A 22,996-nucleotide genomic window follows, 5' to 3' on the forward strand; every position below is an offset into this window, starting at 1 on the left:
AATCTTTAAAAGTGACGTCATTTTATAATATTACCATAGAGATTGCATAAAAAAAACTCTATTTTGCAAGACAAAGATGGGCAACAATCTTTTAATGCTTATAACTTCTTCGTTTTTTAATCAATTTAGTTTAACTTTTAACTACTCAGTCACAAACCCAATTGTACCCTAGTCTGATAATTTTCATTTAAAAAACAAACTGAAACAACTGAAACGTAATATAATGAATGCGTAACATTTTTATTAGGACATTCATAAAACACTTCAACACTGACGTACATAAAATTTGTTATTGAAAATTTCAACTCAACCTAAAATATATAAATATCATAATGACTTCTTTCGGTTTATGTGTTTTTTAAATTGCTAAATTTGAATAAATTGAATATTTTTCTATTATACAATAAATTAAATGCAATAACAAGACAATTTATATGCAATAAATAAATGTAAATTAAATTAATTCTAGAAATTATATTAAAATCAATAATTATATAACTTAGCCAACATGGTACAGAGAACCATATACTAATTTTTTTTGAAAATAGTATCATTTGAATAGATCAAAATTTCATTAAACAAAAAATGACACTTCTTAAAAGAAGATTAATTCTTGATAGATTTATTGTTTCGCTTTGATAAAATTATTCATTAAATTACCAACTGCAACGTTGAGGAAACTCTAATAAGAAAACAACACTTTTATTGCTATAAGTTTTATTAAAAATTTTATAACAAAAAATTTGATTAAAACAAACTGTACTACATTTGATAACAGCCAAATAGGCCCCTTACACGATCAACAATACTGTGTATATTTGGTAATACCAACAGTGTATATTGATCGAAACCTTTTATAGTTAGATTAAACAATTTGAGCTTAAGTGAAAATATCTCTGCAGTGATAATAATATATTTATTTTTAATAACAAAATTTTTTTTGTTTAAGATTGTGTGGTTCATTTCAGAAGAAAGATGTACGAATGAAATATATTTCTTACGAATAAATAAAAGAAATTATGCGGCGAAGAAGTCAAGTCCAAAACCAAAGAGAGGCAATTGCACCCTTCAAAAGCAAATACTTATTACATAATGCAGTTGGATAATTTGTAAGAAGAACGAAATATATCAAAAATTTTAATATCGAAAATATTTATTTCGATTTGTATTGATTGATATCTTTTATGGATTCATTTTGTCACAAAAAAAATACGCAAATCGAGTATCTTTTACGATTGGGCGAGGAAAGCGAATACAAAGGGTGATTCCCCGGAGCAATTTCTTCAGTTGATAATTAAGAAATATGTCATTCATTCGCAAAATCAACCATATTTACGTCTCTATGAATATTATACCTATTATCTCATTTGACGATTAGATGATTTTTATAGAAATATCTCTAGAAAACTTATTTTACAAAATATTTAAAATTAAGTTATTTATTTACATTGACAAAAAAATACTTGTTGATTTAATTTTTAGATGTATCATATGGCTTATTTCACACTATCGTGTCATTTTCGATGCGTTCGTAATTTGCTATCCTAATATGAAAGATATAGTTATAAACTTATTGCTTCTCATTGTTAATAATTCAGTCCAATTAAATATTGAACGCTTGTTATGTAAAAGCAATGTTAAATCCAAATTTAGAACCTTGGCCGACGACTGGGTAATTCTCAAATATTTAATCGACCCAGGAGCGTATCGGACATAGCAGGATAATGTGAACCAAGCCTAAATATATAGTTTACCAGCTGTTGCTAACTTGACAAAAACGAAACTAAGATATGTACACAGTGTGTCCTGAAACTGTCGCATTAGAAGAACAGCCATAATAAACAATTTTAGAAATTATAGATACTTTACATACAGAAACAAATAACGATAGACCGCACAAAATTTCTTAAAATATTAATAAATTTAAAATGTTAAGACGTAGACGCTTAAAATATGAATTATAAATGTTTTACTCACATGAGCGTCACAATTCATAGACGTCGTGTGGTTTTGATTTAATCTTAATTTTTTTTCTGATCTTTCCGCTACTTCAATTTAAAGCACATTTTAAAATGATAGTTTTAAAAACAATTTTGCGCAATAAGTATAGCCACAGTTTTGTTAAAATTTGCTACTTTATTTGAAATGTTGTTCTTTATTCACGGTATTTGTACTTTTTATCTTTATTAAAAATTTGGATATGTTCATACGTTCGAAATTGAGGTCGCTCAATAAGTTTAATACCAATAACTCTTCTTTCTAGTGATAAACAGCATCTTTGGTTTTTCTAATATTACTACGCTATAATTAATTTTGATTTTATACTTAAAAAAACAATCGAAATTCAAAATATGCAATGTAGCTAATGTTTATATAATGTAAATTTTAGATAGGTAACATTGGAATGTTGATTTAAGAACATTGAATTTTTAAGATGACGATCGAAATGTTAATTAACTTTTAACTGATAATGTAGAAAAAAACTTGACTATTTTTAAAGCTTCAGTAAGAGTTACTCCAGCCAAAGTAGAGAGATTAAGATATCTTTGACTAGAGTCTAGAGTAAAGTATGCTTAACAACAAATAAATGCACCACTTTAAATATTCTAAGCGTTATAAGAATGTTTTAGCTCAAAAGTCTCTCTAACACTTGTTGTTGCATGTCCCTTTCGATAATATTGACCTAGCTAGAGCATGAAGAGTAAAAATCTTTACCTAGCATGTTGAATTGAAAAGCTGCTTTAGCTGAATTTACGCAAGATTTAAGTTGCGAATTTTCACATCACAGGAGCAGCAATACAGCATAATAGGTTTTGATAGAAATCTACAATTCTCAAAAAAAAATTAGACTAGAGGAAACTACTCTAGCTAGATTTCTTTTACTTGAGTGTACTTTATCGAATTTTAGAAATCAATCGATATTGATATTTAAATTATAAATTTCATAATTTTTAACAAATAACAGTAATTAAATTTATTATATTATCGATAAATATTTGTGAATGATTACTGGAAAATAAATACTAAAATTATCTTTTACATTTGATCAATCACCGATACTAAAATATTGATTTAAAGACAAAACTATTATAATGAACATGAAATTATTACTTATTAATAGGCCGATGAATAAATATAAGTACATTGAACGTCGAAGAGTTATTCTACTTCTTCAATTAAATATGATAATATGATGAACATGTGCGGAAATTTCCCATTTGAATGGTCATATAAACGCACAAAGCTTACATCGATATAATACGTATTACCTATTTTGTAATAAAAATAGTTTAAAATGATCCACAAACTGTCATAATGAAAATAAAAAATCTGAATCACGACATTTTCAGTAGTTTCTTGTGAGATATACACACAAATACGAATAATGTTACCATTTTATTTATTGAGATGACCAGCACTTACTGGCCATCGAAAAAGTAGAATAACTCTTTGAACAAAAGTTACAATGTAAGGTTTAATTAAAATTAAATTAACTTTACAAAATTCAATTGTAAAATAAAAAATTACATTGTTTTCTAAACCACAACTCTTTATAAAGAATGAAAGCTTTTTTTTATCATTTGTCGAAATTCTTACGCTATTTACAAATTTTAAAATAATTTTGGTTTTTTTTAACAATAACTGCTTATTTTTTGTGAATCGTGCAAAAAATTCAACTATCTAGAGATTATTTTCTAGTAAATGATAAATATAGACCTAACGTGATTGCTCCAACAAAAACAACAGCCACGGCATATACTACAAACCTCTGTTGAATTGATCTTATAATCATTGAATTCATAACGCGTGATGATCTTCCCAACTCTTCATCTGTATCTCTCAGCTAAAGTTTAAAAAAAAGAACTAATCAATAATGATTATTAATATTAATCAAGGACAGAGTTCAAGTTAATTGTTTTTTCTCGACGCACGTTCTGAATGGTTTTTGCGTACATATATATCTCGATGTTATTAATAAAATTGGTATAAAGCTAGTAATTCAAAGATTAAGGCTATGACCACTTTTTTGATATGCATCTTAATCAACAGCATGCGTCTTAATCAACATTTTAAGCAATCTTTGACTGTTACTCGTGAAATGTGATCATTATTATTATGATTTTCCGTTATTTTTAATGTTACATTCGTTTTTCTTATGGTTTACCACCCAGACAAACTATACTATCAAAAACGAAAATAAGAGTTACTAGGATGAGTTGGTTAATGAAAACGATGAACAGAAACATCCCATTTTACAAAAATTAAAACTGAAAAAATACTTACTCTTTGCCTGGATCTTTGTATGGTTTCTCTTTGGCTACTTAAATCTTGTAATACTTGTGAACCAACTTGTTCTGTTTCTAACAACACTCGATAACTATTGCTTAAATTATTTCCAGTTCGTTCAATACGTTCTGAATTATCTAACAACCGACGTTTTTGATCCTCGGTTAAACGAACATCCGCATATTCATCTAAGGAATCATAGCCTGTATTAAATGTTGAACTGCGTGAGTTTGCAAATTCTTGACATAATCTTTTTAATTCTGATCTATAACAATCTAATCGTGTTCGATATCTTTGTCTTTGAGTGCTGTCTACTTCTCGTACTTCCAATTCCATTTGCTCCAACTGTAAATCATTTTACCGGCTTTTATTAAATGATAAAAATATATATTAAAATATAAACTTACAAGTTCTTTTGCTTCATCGACATGCTTTTCGATGTCATTGATATAATGCCGTTTTTCATCTAAAATCATAAAACAAGCAACGTAAACATATGTAAGTGTCAAATTTGACAGCCTTAAAAACTGTTAATTTTCAATTAAACAAAGAGGCCAAAAGAATTTCGTTGTAAAACATAAAATTTATAAATAAGTTTAAAAAACTTAATTACCAGTGGTTGCGATATTGAATCGTCCAATTTGTGCAGTAATATCAGCCGTAAGTACAGCATATTGTTGTTCATAACTGTCAAAAAGTGTAGCCATTTTTTAATTAGGTGCACAGACTTATTAAATACATGCTGGTAGCGCTGTTATTAAAACATGGCTTTTAATTACTATAATTTTTTCTTCTATGCTTTAGAATTAGATCATATTCAAATATATGACTGTGCTTTTGATGAGCTATGCTTGATGCTGGTTTTAAGCGTCAAATTAGGGTTCCATCTAGTTGAAAAAATAGAGTATGCTCAGCGTCAAATAGTTAAAAATAATAACAACAAAGTATAAAAGTAATTACCTAACCTCACTTTAATAAAACACATGGAAATGGTGAATATGAATTGTGGATTTATCAGAGAAGAAAAATAATTACTCTACTTTCAAAATGAGTTCTGAGAATAAAAGCTTTTTTCGTTATGAGCACAATCTAACCTGACCACGTAACCTAGTTTGACGATCAATTTCAGCGACAAGCGTCAACATCAAAATACATCTTAAGATGTCGAAATTTAAAAACACATTATTCACACAGTTTACGCAAATATCTTTTCATTTTGGTCAGGACCTCAATACTGAAATACTTGTTAGTTCCTTTTGGTACAGAAACGAGAAAATTATGGATCCAAACAGAGAATATATCGAGTCTCTTGATCCAAATATGCCATCTTAGAGCTTATCTAGCCGAGTCTTGGATTACAATCCATGGTGTAAACTTCTGTTGTTTATCAATATACAACAGAATGTGAAATTTTTATGATTGAACTGTCTATATTTAGCTACGTCTGTGGTTAAGATTTTATTTTTGCAGATGGCACTATTGTGCTGCTACTTCCCTTTCCTTAGTAAACTAAAATAGGTTCGTGTTTGTTGGTATATTTTTTAATTATTTTTATCCATGTTTATCTATTATAAATATTAATTATTTATATCGAAATTAGTTCAATCTTTTCGAAAATAGTTACATGTGTTTCATGTAAATTATATTTCTAGTAAATAATATCTAATTTGTGATAATTTCCTAGGTCCAAGATGGTTCAACGTCTAACCTACAGACGACGATTGTCGTACAACACAAAATCAAACAAACGCCGAGTGTAAGTAATTTTTTTATAATTTTATCCACTGGAATCTATTTTTTCTATGTAATTACTGTCATTTTAAACTATACTAGAAACATTCTTCGGGGATGTGTAAATTAGTATTTAGAGGTTATGTTTGTGTTCCATGCGAAAAATTTGCAATGATTATTTCGACGTTCCCTAAAAATAAGAGATAATTTTGTAATATTTATATTAATTGATACATAAAGACTCTTACGGTAATAAATTTTTTGAATTAAGTTGTTTGCGTGTATAATATGTAAGGTTAAAACGAATGATTTATTAGAAATGATAATTTGGTCATTGTAGAAACATCTTTTTTATTGTTTTTGTCTTTACTCATTATACTTTGTTCCAAAATTATTTACTTTGAGTGATTTTCACATTTTGGTTTTCTTTGTGTCCGATTTTTGATTCAGATCGTATTATTCGCTGAAAAGATATGTTATTTCACCTAAGTAATATTTTTTAACATCAAATTCATCTTAATATCTTGTAATTACATTAAGATTAGAGACCAGATTCTCAAATATTCTACGAGACTTATTTTTGTCGAAACAACTTTAATTAAAATATTTTCCATTGTAGCAATGCGACTAAATCAAATTTTTAAAGCGTTAACTGAATGTGATTTTACGGACATCGAATATTCGGCTTGTTTTTAGAAAGAAAGGAATATTAAAATATTAACTTCAAAAATATTTATAGACAGTTGAATCTCAGATTGAAATAATTCGTTGGAATTCATTTGGGTTTGCGAATTTTCTGTGTAAACGCTTAGGCTGTTAAGAACTACCTCACTTAAAAATATTATTTCCACTTTTGCTAAATGTTTGTTATTGTTTTATGCTATTCGTACACCCTTATGTATAACAAATTTTAATTCTTGATAACCCCATTTTAAAATTTAAATGATGAAAATTTAGGCTAGAGTACTGAAGTAATTTAAATTACTCTATTTGCTGAAAAAATAGCATCTGAATTCTGTATTTTTAATTTTTTGAAATTTTTGTTTTGTTAATTGTACAATTTTTAATAATTTTATTTATGATTTCTAGTGTACGCACACCAGGTGGAAAATTAGTATACCAATATTTGAAAAAATCAAAGAAAATCCCAAGATGTGGACAGTGCAAAGATAAACTCAGAGGTATCCAACCAGCCCGACCATTAGAACGAACACGTATGTGTCGACGAAAGAAGACTGTACGAAGAGCATATGGAGGTGTACTTTGCCACAAGTGTGTTAAAGAACGTATTGTTAGGGCTTTCCTCATTGAAGAACAAAAGATTGTAGTAAAAGTTCTTAAAGCCCAAAAAGCATCCACAAAAGCTAAAAAAGAGACGAAGTAAATGTAAAGTTTTTTCTATTAATAAATAATTATTTAAAAACTTCAATAAATTTTGTTTTTCTTTGTAAAATCCTTAGAAATAATTTTTGATAGCTTAATAATTTCATAGTTTGATCCAGAATTCAAGAATATCAAATAATCTCGAGAGTTACTAAAAGTATCAAAATTTTATTAAAGAGAAAGAAGCTATTAAGCGAGTGTTCGTAATTTGTAGGTTACAATTATCAAAATACATAATTTGCAATAATAGCTACTAATTTTTTCTGACATTTTCAAGTTATTTAATTTGTTCCTCTTTAAAATGTAAATTTTTTAATCAAATATCAGGAAAGATGTTCCAGAATATTTTGGCGTAGAAATTTTTAATAAAGCCTTTATATGAGTTCATTGCATAATTTTTAATTCAAAAATGTAAAAGAACTGTTATTAAAAGCACTGTTGCTAATTTGAAGATCAAACAGTCTGTAATAATTTTGGGGACATACTATTTAGCCTCATAACGGAAATCCAATACCAACAACCGACAAAGTAGTTTAAAAATTAAGTCTTAATTTGTCCACAATTCGAAAATGAATATACGAACTATTTATGATAATGGGGATTTTAAAAATGAAATCAAATATAAATAGCAAATTTGTAGTTGTTTCAAAATTACCAAATATGAAATATTTCGATACTACTTTTTCTATCGTGTTTATAAATAGATAAATTTTCTTAAAAGTAAAAGAATCTCCACAGCCTAATTTTTTTTAATTGATTTGCAAGGTTAAGCAGACATATTTGGGAATGGTAAAAATATTCGAATATTTAACAACCGACTCCAAAAGTTTGCGTTCATTTTGGATAACTTCGCTAACCCAATTTTTTAGACGCTTATAAGCTCATATGTACGATTTCGCTGTAAGCGCGCTTTCGCTCAGCGTCAAAATAAATATTAAGTGAGCTTTATAAGCATCCAAAACGTATACGAATGCAGTTTTAGAGATTCATTCTCATACAAGTTCGTTTTGAATGCGAAGCGAATACGAATTTTCTCTGTATTTCAAAATGAACATTTTAACTTTACAACTAAGCAAGAATTTTTGCTTTACTCTTTCAAACGAAGATGGTAGCACTAAAACGATTCATTTGTTTTTATAAATATAATGCATATTAAAAGAATGCAGGTGGCGCCAGAAGTATGTGTATGAAGTATCTTGACGTCTGCGCTAAACAAGTATTTCGAATGTATGTATGTGAAAAAAGTCATAATGGTGGACATAGATATGTGTGGGTTGTGAAAAAAGTGAATTTATCTAATGGCTACTGTCAATTCTTCACGTGATTGGGGTGCCAAAAAAGGATTAGTGCTTGGTTTTAGTGTAATAATGCGTCAAACACGTTTCGGTATGTAATAAACAAAATTATTACATTTTGTATTCGCCCAAATGGTTTTGCGCATGTATTAATCGCGTCAGTCAGACATGATTTTTGGTCCATAATATGTCATATTTTTGATGTAAATCTTTAATGTAAACATGTCATTTATGATCGAAGATTGTTGAGATTTGTTTTATATTTATCTTTAGGTTTATTACAAAGTGTTTTTCTTACAATTTTTGTTTTTGTTTGGAGTATGTTGTTATTGCATTGAAAGTCTATTGGAACCTAGAACTGGAGACAGTCTCCACAGCTAATCGGTATAATTCATCTAAGAATGTTCCTTTTGCTTCATATGTACACAAACTATGTTATTGTTTTAATAAATTACATATGTTTTTAATAAAAATGTGTACTGTTTAACCGTTTGATGTTAACTTCAATATAAATTGATTTTTCTCTTATTGAAATACCATTACAAATTTAATTCCAAATACCAAATGATTATTTACAAAGCATTTTTCGTATTTAAATTTGGTTGTTTACATTTTTATTATTACAATTTAATAAAAAATGTATTACAATTAGCCCAATTTACATAATTCTACATGTAAATGGACCCGAATTGTCGTTAAATGTTGTTTATGGAGCTGTCAAATCTTCAAGTAAACAAAATAACTATTGATATTCCATGCAGTATTCTAAAGATGGGTTAGTTTACGATAAATATACATTTTTATGACGCCTGGTAACTTTGAATGATGGTATATGGTTATTTAAGATAATTTAAAAGGTGGTTATTTAAATTAAGGATGTTTTTTAAGATGTCAAAAAAATTTTTTGGGTTAATGTTATTAGTTAGACCGGGCTCTGAAGGAAATTGAGTATGCAAAATATAAGGAACGAGAACTTTTGACTAGTTCATAAACCTTCAGCAATTAAAAAACCTTCTACCAGTTATTCTCACCCCCGACACGGAATTTTTCATTTTGTATCGTAATTAAGTTAAGAAACTAGTTTTATTTCTAAATTATTTGCAGTGGACAACTAGAAATAGGTAAAAATAACAGTATGTTATACAAAATTACAAATACAATAGCTTCGATTTTTCATGATATTTTATCTAAGACGCTGAAAGAACTACCCATATCTTTGTGAAGTTTTGGATCTATAATCTAAAATATTAGATCGAAATGGCGGTAAATTCATACATATACACATCATTACATTTAATCTATTTTCAAAAACACTTATTTTCTATGCATAGTAAATATAACTTTCCATTTAATGGGTACAGCCTAAAGGTACATAGAATAATCGCTGTAATTAGCAATTATTATTGCAACTACAAGTTAATAATATTGTAGGCTTGTAGCTACCTATAATACTACTCGTTAACTGCAGTATTTGCAACTCTTAATAAGCTTGCCACTCGGGTATTAGTCTTAATGCCGAAAATAAGAAAAATCAATTTTATTACAGTCGTCAAAAAGGATTTTGAAAAAAGGAATCATATTATTATTCTAAATCTAAATGTCAATCACAGTTCCAGAGGGGTGCAGTCGGAACAACATATTCCTTTCCAAAAAGTAAAGAAATCAAACATTTTAGGTAATTAGCAAATAACTTGCACCTCCAAGCCAAATAAATTATACAGTTGGATCCAAAATGGCATATCTGAAATGTTTTTAAAAGATTTTCTCAATCTTATTGAAAGTTTTTGTTGACCATTCCATTTGCGGATTTAGAGACGTGCTTTAAGTAATCAGAAAATATAGCTTTTCGATTTTTTCCAAGAACACTGCAAAAAATCGTCTTGAGAAATTTACAAAAAGTGCCTTCTTTGAGGGCTGGGCGGATTGTTTCTAAAATATAGACTAAGCGAAGGGTGATATTCCGATATATGAAAGGTGATATTTTGTGGAGTAATTTTCCCAGTCAAACTTATCCCAACTTATCGTTCAATCGTAAAATCAACTAGATTTGAGTGTCTTTATATTACTTAAAAAGATAACGACCCAACAAACATAAGAATCCAGTTCATTTGACGATTAAATTAGTATATTATGAAATACCTTTAGAATCACTTCGAAATAAAAGCTTTTTCTACAGGATTTTAAGCGATATTATAACGTAGTGGCAATAATACTGGAAATTCTAAAAAACTTGGAAATATCGGGGATTTAAAATTCTACTAGAAAAGTGAGGGAAATGTTTGGATATTCCGTGGAAAATGATAAACATCAGTGATTTTTTTTTATTTTAGTACAAAAGTTCTAAAATAATTTTTATAATTTTTTTTTCTATTCTAATTATTTTAAAAACAGGAGAATGTGATCGTAATATTTTGGGTCATATTTAGTATAATCATTTTCCATGTTCGTTATTTGTAAAATTTCCTTTCCACTTTCTTCCAAAACAATTTATTAATAATTTGGCCAGGAAGTTTTGAATTATTCAACTGAAAAATCTAGAAAAGTTAGAGAATTTCGTTTTGGAAAAACTGTGTTCACCATGACTAAAAACTGTTCAATCAAAAATACAATGGACCCGATCTTAGTTCTTTAGAGACAAAGTTACCTAGTTTCATCCAGTTTCACAAAATAAGGAAATTTATTTGTTAATAAACTTGTCGATTCTCGATCGGAATTTCTCTTACAAAAAATCAGCACAATTTTTTTCGTCTCCAATTTAGATTAAAATAATTTTCTTGATAAATTGTGTCCTACAAACAACGGGTCCCTTTTACGATTGTATGAATACTTTCTGAAATATGAACCAAACTCGAATATTATAAGGGATGATTTCCAGTAGTAGTTTCTTCGGTCAATATCTTGTCGTTAAATTGTAAGAGCAACCCAATTTTCGTACTTCTAATTTATCAATTTATACATCTTTACATATCTTTGCTGAAATTAAGCATTGTGTCTGGGTATTCACTTTAATGACAGATTCGTTTAATACTTATCTTAAACACATATGATTGATATATGCGGAATAACCGTATATGATTTCTGCAAAATCAAACATCTAGGTTGCACTGTTCTCAGATCAACAACAAACAACCAGTAGTCACTCAGTCGGAATCACAAATATCGTATAGAAAAAATATTCTCAAATCTGTCTTTTCCAAAGGTTGTGTAAATGTTGCAGTTGTTACGCGTAAATTCTTTTAATACAATTTTTTATTATTTCTTATTTTGGAAACTTGTCAATTGATAAAAAAAAAATTATTTTATTATTATGTATGTGAATTTTTTTGTGAAACAATTGATTTTACGTGATTATAGCCACTATGAGACCATAAATTCTGGTTTTAAGATCTCATACCTTAAAAATATTCACCTGTTTATGTATCGATAATTGTTCGTAAATATATTATGTAGGAATTTGTAAAGCATAAAGCTAAGTACTATTGGATTGTGCCCATATCCAGTGGCCTCTGGTAATCCGACAAACGTTTTTCAAGATGATGTCGAATTTAAGAATTAATCGAAAGTATAGAGAAAATTTAATTCTTTCGGAATCAGTTGGTCTGGTACTTAAATATTATGTTTAATCAATAAATCTTTTATGAAAATGATGAAGCAAAATTGTTTCTAAAAAATTATGGAATTAGTTTTCACTTTGTGCAACAAAACTTACTTGCTTCGCAGAAATAGTAATTTTGGTGCAAATGTAAATTTGGCGCAAACTATGAGCATTTAGATTTTCGATGATCGAGAAAGAGAAGACAGAAAGAGACTACGTTGAAGCAGCGAAATCTGAAAATAGCTCAGGTGCCCTAACAACTTTCTATCGAGATTCCAAGTCTATGTAATTTATAGGAAATAATTTACATGTAAATTTCACCTCGTAAAAAGGCATAAGGCTTGAAAATTTTTTGTAGATTCAACAGCAAAGTCTTCTCAATTGTATTTATAGAGTTGGTTTACTTTATGTTGGACCTTACAAACAAAGAGAAAAAATAATAATGCATATATACGTATGTAATATATTTTATTCTCTTTGTTTGTAAGGTCCAAAAAAAAAAAAAATAAATAAACCAACTCTAATATTAAAATTTTTCGATTGTGCCAATTTCTTTGCAATTTGCGGTTCGAAAACCTAAAACAAAATTTTCAACATATCTTTACGCTTCATAGTCATAGTAACAAATAGAGTACCAACTCCAATCAATAGTTTCCATGTAATTACGTTTGAGTCGACGTCAATGATCGATTTTTAACTTAGGATCCACTGAGTGAATGGTTGGCATCCACTTTAAAGCATAACTACTAAGAAGGAAATTATTGATTGGAATCGGTACTTTAAAATTATTACTTCATATCTTAATCTACTGAATCGATTTTGATGAAACAATTATCGACCACCTGAATAGTATACTTAGATAATATAAATACAGATTTTCAAAATCGATCCATAATTGGCGGAGTAATAAAAAAATTACATACAGTCGATCATAAATAAAAATAAGAAATAACCCTATCAAATAAAAAAATCATCGATACCGGCTCCGTTTTTTCCTTGGTTAAGAATTTTGATTAACGAGCTCGTATTTGCTCCAATCCTTGCGTAATAACATCAAAATGTGCTGGAAAGATTGGCAAATGCGGTGTATACAATTGGGGCGTTAATATTAACATTTACTCCCTGGAAGTTGATAATCTGGATCATAAGGGTCGCATTCGCATGAAATTTTTTTTCTAAAGTATAAATCGTGTATAGCCCTTGTATCAATTGTATAATATAATATAAAAATATATAACTTGTTCTTATAAGAATATTTATATATTTATTTATAAATAAAATAAACGTTATAATAGTGCGTTTCAATGTTATTCTACCTTAAAGTCATACTCATATACCATTCAAGTCAAGTAGGTATGTAGCTCTTATATACAGCTCAGCTCAGCTCTCTTGCACATCACCATCATGAAGTATCATAATAACAATATATAAATGTCGATAAATATCGATTATTCGTTTAGTTACTTACGTTCTGTTACATACAATCTTTATAGTACTTGCTTGTTAATTTTATTTATACGCTAGTTGTGTTAATCAAGATTTTAATAAATAATATTATTAATAGTCGGAAATGATGACATGCTGATGACTCAAAATTATCAATAAATTTTATAAACAATATCAATGTGTTTATATGTACACTTATGAACAAAGAAAATGTACCAATATTCTTGTTTGGTAAAAAAGAGACAGACAAAATCTAATTAGATTTTGTAAATTTTTACATGTAAATTTTTGGTTTGGTATTCAATTTGTCTAGTATCGAAATAGGTGTCAGGTTTTTTGAGTTGTATTTTGGAACTACATATCAAAATTCTTATCACTTTCCGAGTTGCTCCAAGATGCGAATTTTTAATTGAATGAATGGCACCCATTTCTCAGAAGTCAAAATTATACTTCTCTTTAAATCGATAGGAAAATAAATAAAAACTTCGCTATAAATTCTCTGTAAAAAGTTATGGAAAAATGGATATTTTTTGAGTTATTTACGATTGAAAATGTTTTTTAAGGATTGACTCATCATTAGCTACCTTTTCATAGTTTTTTTAAACAGCAAGGACCGCTTGATGTCAAAGTATTTCGAATCCGAGAAATCCAGCATAAAAGCAGGGCAGTGACCGAAGAAATAAGTCAACGTTTCCCTCCTTCTCCTCTTAAAAAAATTGCAAAATTACTTTGCTAGGTACCATCAGATTTGTTATTTTTTAACATTCTTTATTTTAAATATGTCCCACAAAGTAGAATTCAAGACTATACAGCTCTTACCATAGTCTTCATGTACTGGTAGGCCCGACCGTTCAGCGTGTATGCTCCTCCTTTGAAGTGAGGTGATCAAAACACCTTCAATTTTACTTGGTTCAAGTGCATTCTACTTTCCATGTAATATCGGTCTTGCTTTAGGTGATTTATTTCAAAAGTAGCTTGCTTTCCGATAGCTTTGTCACAACTCATTTAATGAAGGTTAGCAATTCGATCTATAACGAAAATCAAATAAGAAAACGTAGATCGAAGTTAAAAACTTGATCGCTGCCTGATCTTCTTAAATATTCTGAAAATATAAAAATATCATGTGTTTTATTACCTTCCCAGTATAGAGTTTTTATAATGGATTTCATGTTTCTTGGGCAGAATAATGTACTAGAACCAACAATAGTTTGAGATTTGTTATATATGCGTATAGAAACTGGATCGTTGAAGGAGAAAAGAAAAATAAAACTTGAAGTTTTTCTTTAAATATTGAGAAATTGAAAATGTTCCTAATTAGTAAACTTGAACCTTAGTAGAAAATCACTTGAATAATAGCTAATCCCTTGATAATAATTTTTTCTGTGAAACTAATATTTACAGAAAAATTTACGATAATTCATTTTAAATGGATCATAAGGATCATATGAGTCTGCACAAAAATCACTTGAGCACTTTGCTGCGTTCAATAATGTCATGTTAAGTTAGTGAAAAGCTTAGTGTAGTCTCTTTTGAGTTGGTTCGGTTTCTTTGTCCACGATTGTACTAATGATGGATATACTTTTGGTATCATCTATCTATCTCTTTGCATAACTAATATGTAACGTGTAAGATGTGTTAGTATATGATGCCATTTCTATCCATTCATGTAATTATATGTATGGAGAGTATGAAGGTATAACGCCTACTTATTTTCACACAACAAATTTTTTTTTCTTGAATTATTGGTTGCCAATAATATATTGATGACCTGTTATGATTGTTTTATGTATTACTTATTTGAAAAAATTTGAATAACTATTTGAATTTTTAGTTTTGTGAAATATACCACCAACAATCTTGATTATAATTCGGAAATCATATGAAAGATATACGATTATATATATATCAGAGGCTATAAAAAGTATATGAAATATATCAGAATATATTAAGTTTAGTCCCAAGTTTGTAACGCATAGAAATATTGATTCTACAAACAAAATTTTGGTATACTTTCTCGGTTGTCCGTCTGTCCGTCATCACGATAACTCAAAAACGAAAAAGATTTTGAACTGAAATTTTTATGGTGTTGTATTGCTTAGAATGTTCAGGACGAAAAAGGATACTTTGTAGACCCCCTAGAAAATTTTTCGAAATTTTGGAGAAAATAGGGTTGAAATTTGATCGTATATTAAGCTGTTTTTTTAACTTATGTTTTAAAAATAATTAAAGCATTAAACAGTTAACTCAGTCGATTGATTATTTTCACTTGTTGTACGATTTTTATGTAGAAATTATTTTAGTTCGAGAGCAGCGCTAAAAGGTTCCGCATAACTATGTATTATTTAGTTAACATGAGCATATGAGCAAAAATTGAAGTAAAGCTGTCCTTCTGGGTACCATAAAACAAGCATATTTTTGAGGACCGTTTATAGTTAAAGTAAAAAAAATATTTCAATTAAAGGCCTTTGTTTACGCTACTTTGAAACATGAACAAGATAAAAGGGAGGGGCAAAAGGAGGTTGAAATTATCATTATTTATCATTTGTTGAAGTCGTACTGTCTGATAGCTGAAACCACCTTAAAAACATATGAATTTTTCTATACAATCCCAGAAATTCGATAACTCCCGGTTTTTAATAGATTCGGATTAGTGAGATACTACTGTATCTGAATTTCAGCACATTTTATATTAATTTCTTATTATTTCCCATTTTTTAAAACTGCCATGTTTCTTCTTCCCTACTTTTTTCGCCACTTGGATTGCCACAATTCATGACAAACTGACTAGCCAGATGGTAATCTGGCTATTTTTGAATGTATGGCTACAACATATGCAATCATCATTATCCATCATCATTCATTGTTTTATTTTCATTTTGTTTTTGTTTTTTTATTTTTGTTCATGCAAATATTTTGCGTGTACACACAACTTACAATTTATTTTTTAACATTTATTAATGATACCTGTGCAAGTTATTGAATACAGTAGTAGTTTGTAGTTTGTCGATAAATACTATATTTCTGATTGAATTTTAATTGCAAAAGATATATTAATTACAGGAAACACGTAGATATTATTTTTACACGTAATATAAAGATTTGTCTTGCAAATTATTATTATTGTACCACACACAGAATACCCGTTGAAAAAGTCGAACTCCGAACAGTTAATGGATGAAATCGGATATTTGAAGTATTTTAATAAATATCGAATATTTGAAGTCTTAGGCAACAGTAATGATCTTGCTAAAACGAAAAGAAAACTTTTTTCTAAAACGTATATTTATCTTTTTTTTTTTTTTAAATTTCCTTTATAAATCTTACAATTTTTGAAATATGAAAATATATTATTAATGTACATCGTACATCGGACATTCAACGTAATTAATTCTGAGATTTGTATACCTCACACAAGAACTCATAATAATATCTCAATTTAATATATTGGTACACGATTTGTATGAGATACATAATTTAACGTAAAATAATTTTTTTCCATGAACAATTGCAAGACTCGTATTTCTTAGTATGATTACTCCATTTTAAAAGCGGTTAATTTTATTGGAATGAATAAATTGCAAAAAAAAAAAAAATAAATAAATAAATAAATAAATAAATAAAGTAATAAATCTCTAAAATTATTCAATAAAACAAAATGAAAATCATTAAAAATGTGTTTTCAAAGTAATAAGTAATCTGAGTAACTTAAAAATTCAATTTTTGGAAAGAGATTTTGTAAAAATTGAGAAACTTTCTTTTAAAAAACATAAAAAAATTATTTTCAAAAGCTAAATTTTTCTAATGATAGTCTTAATTATTCCTTGGGAATTTCTTGAAGAGGACAAAAGAAGACATAAGTATAAATATGAAAATCACGTGTCATGATTTGCCTTGGAAAAGATGATTATTTGCAAATATTGGGTTACATGAGATCATCAAGCTCAGACCATTATTAAACATATTTTTATTAAATATTTGTGTTTAAAAAGTTTCTTTTCGAGTTCGTTTCTATTAGTCATGAAAAAATAAGCCAAGAAGTCAACAATTACTCGTTATCTTCATCAAGATAATTAATAATAATGATAAAGTTAATTTGAATTTTCTGAAAATATAATTTGTATACTTGAAATAAATATTTAATAGTCATACTTTCCACGAAAATATAGACTTAAGGACTGTAGGAAGATTGATAAAACAGAAACAGGGATAGGCGCGGGAAATGTCTGATTTTTTTTTCTAACTATCTAATCTTGAGCAGTCCAAGCAGCCCTTTATTTGAAATGAGCCGAAATTCAGTTGTAGAGTTTTTACCAGGCGGTTGATTTCAGCAATATTATATAATTCCATACTTAATATAGCTATTCTTCGATAATTTTCAAGAAAACTTAAGAAATGTTTGCGTATTAGAAAAATTTTTTAAAATATGATTTATTCAAATAATGCATAGTTACTCCATCGTGCCCTGCCTTTATCAACATTCACTATGATGTGATTATAAAAGTATTTTTCAAAAGTATAAACTTTATTTCACGCATTTTAATGTTTTTATAAATTACCTGAATTACCAATTCTCTACAACAAAAAATATTATTTATAAAATAATATTAAAAAAAAAAAAACAAATTTCTTTTTTCAAATGGTTATTTTGAATAAAATATAATTATCAATTAGTCATAATAAATTAAAGCATTTATCTAGTATATACCATTACATTCCAATAAGAATGATTATATTCGAGCGTAGCTGTGGCGTCGACACACCATGATAGCCATGCTCATCATGAGAACCATGAATTATATGATATCGAAATAGTAATACTTATTCTTATGTAACAGATAGTTATTATTTTTAGTGTTTAATAAATATTGTGTTCATATTGTAATACAATTTGTATGGTCTAATATGAATTTTTTTATAACTTTAGGATGCTGTACCAATATAATATAGTAGACCCGTGGTAATTCGTCCCCTAGCTAATACGACCTACGTATAACGGTAATTAAAATGCAGATTTATTATAAATACATGAATTCTTCCTGGCTGAAATTAGAAAATGATTGAAATCTTATCACTTTGATATGTAATTTGTCAGATTACAAGGTATTCTTTTTTCAAAAGTTCCGGGCTACAGGGGGTTTGTGGCAGTACTGCAAATTCCGACAAATTCGATAATTCGACACCACCTTGAAAAACGTTTGTCGGATTACTGCGCGTCCAATGTATTCGAAATAGTTAAAGAAAGGTGATTATAAATAAGTGAAATTTGCAAATTAGTGTTGTTTATATGATAACTCCGATGGTAAGTCGTTCACCTATATTTCGTCTAACAAGTACGACATCCTTACATATTACGAATTTCTACACACTTAACATTTTTTTTGTTTATATGATTCCATAATAATTATAGAAAATATTCTGTATCGAAACAATAAATACTTGTGGATAAAATGAATTATTATTGTTCAATGAGATTTTTTAACAGAAATAAATTTATAAATTTTATCCGGTTACGGTTAAAATATAATTTTTCTTTAATTCGTCTGTTTTGATATGGATGTTGAGGTGACCGACCATAGAGGACAACTTATGTATTTTGTAGAACTTTAACCTCGACAATTGATTGTTAATTTTAGTTAGTTCAGATGTAAATAAAGCTTTTTATAGTATAGGAGCTCGCAACGTTTTCGAGAGAGAATTTTATTATTGCTGATTTTATGATATGTTGTTCTTCTTGCTCTTTCAGTTAGAGCTTGGGACATCTGGCTGGCGGTAGTGATTGCGTTAAGTACTGCGTAGCCTAAATGTACAGGTAATAATCCTTTTAAAAGTGTTTTAGTATATCTCTAATTTTAATATTATGTTATTTAGCATAGTATTTTCCAGACGTTAATTCGGTTGCTAAACCTTGAATAAAAGCGAAAAAGTTGAAAAATATTGCAATGCCAATGACATTTGTATTTTTATATACCTTATGTTATGACAACCTCTGTAGGTGTTAAATGGCCAAGAAGCGTTAAAGCGCAAGTATTGAAAATTATATTTTAGTAATTATTAGTTCCGAGTTCGAATCCAGCAGCAGCCAGCAATTTTTTTTATTATCTTATGTAAGTCTATTGAATTTTTTTTATTTTTATTTTAGGTTTTTGTATACTTAAATAACATAATATTTAAATTACAGACATACTAAAACACTTTTACAAGGATTATTACCTGTACATTTTAGGATTATTACCTGTAAATTTGGGCTGCGCAGTACTAAACGCAACCACTACCGCCAGCCAGATGGCCCAAGCTCTTACTGAAAGAGCAATAAGAACAACATATCATAAAATCAGCAATAATAAAATTCTTGTTCTGCTGACGTTGCGAGCTCCTGTACCATTAGGTGATTCAGGACATGCAAATGTTTTCCCTAAAAGGTAATAGTTTTTGCACTGCAACGTGTTTTTAGTAAAAGATGTGAAAAAAAAACTTTTAACAAAAAGAAAACCGACTTCAAAAGTGAAACTATTCCAAAACAAATTAATATGCACTCAAAAGTAAAAAAATAACGTTAATATAATGTAGTTACAAATAGTGTTATAAAGGAAGCAGTTACTACCACCCCCTAGTCTTGGTACAGCCATTGGACACAAACAAGTAAAAATTAATAATTATAATATACGAAAAACTGAATTTTATGTTGATTACCAAACAAAAACCAAAAAAGTCAATAAATTGAAATTGATTAATAAGTTGATAGGAGTATTTATTATAAAATTATGTTTCTAATCTTTGAACCGTTCGATCAGTGAGACGATCTCACTGTTTTATTAATTAATTTTATAAATAAAAAACAATATAACCAATAAAACTTCATTAATATATATATATTTTTGAATTTTAATTTTTTTGTATGTTAATTAGTTTAAAAATATTAATAATAAATATGATTTAAAAGACAATCATGATGCAGTTAGATAAAAATGCTATAAATAATGATAAAAATAATATTATTGTAATATGTTTGTTGACTGTTAACGTTACGTATTTTTCAGACATAAATTTATATATAGACTAGGATACTATTTTTAATTGTCTACGACTAATTCTGTTCTAAATATTCAGTTTCGAATGTCCAGACTTATAGAGGATAGATGGGTTCGTATATTAATAATTAAATGTTGCTCGTTTTTTCTGCTGGTTACAATTCTTTTGGAGTAAATTTATTAACCTGAAAATATCTGAAATCGGGTACCAAAAATTAACATCTAAGAAAAATAATTTTCTAACAAAAGTTACTGTTGTACGGCAAAAAGAAGAATGAAAAGAAGTTGATCCCTTTTTAATCATGAAGACAGACGTCCCCGAATAAAAAATGAGCCGATATATGTTTTTCATTTTATATTTTCCATTCTGTTTTCGAAATATAAACGTAGAAATATTAGAAAAAATCAGGCCTGTATATAAATGTCAAAAATGGCTTGTTACAAGTGCGTCCGTCATCTGACAACCGACGAACGCCATGTGACTCCAATTGTGGTCTAGGCTTTTGGTAATTAAATTTTTATAATCTTTGATAAATTATAACAAAATATTTTCTCTGTTAGTTGGTTAATACTACAATGATTCTTCTTTTACATTAATACTAACTATATGGTAAGAAATGCATGAAATTTTCTACAATGCTGGTATGGTATAGAGACAGATACATATAGTATTTATGTTAGCATATGTAATATTACAGTAACGAATAGGGCTGTCCACCGGAAGTATTGCGGGTATCGCCAACCAATATGGGCCTGACGCCACTACTGCATTGACTCATTCGCCACAACTATTGATTAACAATCAATTTCTTATCGTGTAGAAAATTTCGACTTTTATGGTAAAATACTAACTTGAAACGTTTTTACGATAAGTTTATATTTTTGATTTGTTCTTTTTCTAAACTGATTTTTTTGTGACCTGATTTGGCTAAAAATAACTTTCTCTCGAAATCTGCATTAAGTGCGATAAAGCTGCAATATGGCTCATTTCATCGTTATTTTACTAATCAATTTAGCACATCGGTGGGAAGAATGCGAGTTGCAGCTAATGCGAGTTTTAATTGATTATCTTTCGTGTCGTATCGATTCTGAAAAGGCCGTGTACGAAACTTTTATACAGTTACACTTGGTGGTGTCAAACGGTCTAAAGATCGTTGACGACTTATTGTTGAGTTGATTGATTATTTCACAACAAATACTGTGCTACTCTGTTTTACTGAAATGCGCCGTAGAACAAATCGATATTAATTGAGTTCGATAATTTTCTGCTGTTTTTGAAACTGCTTTAACTTAGATTTTGGGAAGAGCTGCACCGTGGTTTGACTCCTGTCTACTGCCGAGTTGTATATTAGTATTATAGACAATTCTTTTTTCGAAAAGTACATGTTTCACCTATTGCTGTAATAGACGTTCAGCAATTTACATAATAAAATAACTGTTTCAGGATATTTCGAATGAAGATTGTTTTAAGTATAAATAATAAATTGTTTTGATTTTCCTCTTTTACCATAAAAAATTTATGAAAAACATATCATTTTACGAATTTATTTGTTTTCCCTATTTTTTTAAAATATGGTCTCCAATGGTGTATTTATTATTCCTGCTTTTACGACTGTTTTTTTGTAAAGTTATTATCAAATCTAATAATTCATAAAAAATTAATATTTTTTGTTGCTCGTAAATATAACAATCCTTACGGTTTTTTATCTATTTTTTAGACAATTTATTTCTTAAATATTATTATCGCTTAATATTTTTGAAATTGTTTTTGAGCAGCAAGTAGTTATTGAAGAATTGTTGGGGGAAGAAATGATGAAGATGTTTCTTTAGGATTCCTTATCAAATATGATAAATGGTGAGACTGGAGCGTCCATGTCTTTAATATTTGATAGTGGGTTATTGTCGGGTTTTACCATAAGAGGATATATTTGTATTCTCATTATTCTATTAAAAACTAAAAATTATAATATGAAATATGTCATTGATCTCATTAGCGTTAATACATCAATAAATATTCGGCATCAAACTTTGTTGGTAAAGTTATTGTCTTTGATCACTTTTTTTCGGCATTTTTCTCAAAAAAATGCTATCACTTGTTTCTGTGCTTTGAGTCCTATAAGTTTCAATCCACCATTTAAATCAAAGTGGTCGATTACTTGTTAATGAACGTTTGAACGATACTGGTGGCTGTGATTTTCCCAGGTATCGCATGAACGGAGAACAGTTTTGGC

General features: G+C 28.4%; 3 protein-coding genes across 4 annotated transcripts in view; 2 read left to right on the top strand and 1 right to left on the bottom strand.

Annotated features, from left to right (window-relative positions):
* Positions 1-3,603: 3,603 nt before the first annotated feature.
* Positions 3,604-5,033, bottom strand: LOC123300778 (vesicle transport through interaction with t-SNAREs homolog 1A). Its single transcript, XM_044883426.1, has 4 exons — positions 4,901-5,033; positions 4,695-4,753; positions 4,285-4,632; positions 3,604-3,844 (listed from the first exon to the last, which is right to left on the bottom strand). The coding sequence occupies exons 1-4, from the start codon at positions 4,992-4,994 to the stop codon at positions 3,689-3,691; spliced, it is 657 nt and encodes a 218-aa protein (XP_044739361.1). The 5' UTR covers positions 4,995-5,033; the 3' UTR covers positions 3,604-3,688.
* Positions 5,034-5,719: 686 nt separating this feature from the next.
* On the top strand, positions 5,720-7,447 carry LOC123300050 (60S ribosomal protein L34-like). 2 transcript variants are annotated; one of them, XM_044882519.1, is made up of 3 exons: positions 5,720-5,805; positions 5,972-6,043; positions 7,108-7,447. In XM_044882519.1, the coding sequence occupies exons 2-3, from the start codon at positions 5,979-5,981 to the stop codon at positions 7,400-7,402; spliced, it is 360 nt and encodes a 119-aa protein (XP_044738454.1). In that variant the 5' UTR covers positions 5,720-5,805; positions 5,972-5,978; the 3' UTR covers positions 7,403-7,447. The 2 variants fall into 2 exon arrangements, with proteins under 2 accessions (XP_044738454.1, XP_044738453.1); XM_044882518.1 differs by lacking the exon at positions 5,720-5,805 and having other exon boundaries at positions 5,850-6,043.
* A 1,197-nt stretch (positions 7,448-8,644) lies between these two features.
* LOC123300139 (bone morphogenetic protein receptor type-1B) overlaps positions 8,645-22,996 on the top strand; it is a 250,693-nt gene continuing 236,341 nt past the window's right edge. The window contains exon 1 of the mRNA XM_044882629.1: positions 8,645-8,787. Coding sequence (XP_044738564.1) covers positions 8,700-8,787 — 88 coding nt within the window. The 5' untranslated portion in view covers positions 8,645-8,699. The remainder of the gene's footprint in view (positions 8,788-22,996) is intronic.

Source organism: Chrysoperla carnea, chromosome 5 (genome assembly GCF_905475395.1).
Source record: "Chrysoperla carnea chromosome 5, inChrCarn1.1, whole genome shotgun sequence".
NCBI lineage: Eukaryota > Metazoa > Arthropoda > Insecta > Neuroptera > Chrysopidae > Chrysoperla > Chrysoperla carnea.

Excerpts from the sequence above, each read along its gene's own strand:
- LOC123300050 (XM_044882519.1), top strand. The coding sequence starts at position 5,979 with ATGGTTCAACGTCTAACCTACAGACGACGATTGTCGTACAACACAAAA. Across the intron at positions 6,044-7,107 it reads AAATCAAACAAACGCCGAGT|TGTACGCACACCAGGTGGAA; the intron begins GTAAGTAATTTT and ends TATGATTTCTAG.
- LOC123300778 (XM_044883426.1), bottom strand. The coding sequence starts at position 4,994 with ATGGCTACACTTTTTGACAGTTATGAACAACAATATGCTGTACTTACG. Across the intron at positions 4,754-4,900 it reads ATTCAATATCGCAACCACTG|ATGAAAAACGGCATTATATC; the intron begins GTAATTAAGTTT and ends TTATGATTTTAG. Across the intron at positions 3,845-4,284 it reads TACAAAGATCCAGGCAAAGA|CTGAGAGATACAGATGAAGA; the intron begins GTAAGTATTTTT and ends TTTAAACTTTAG.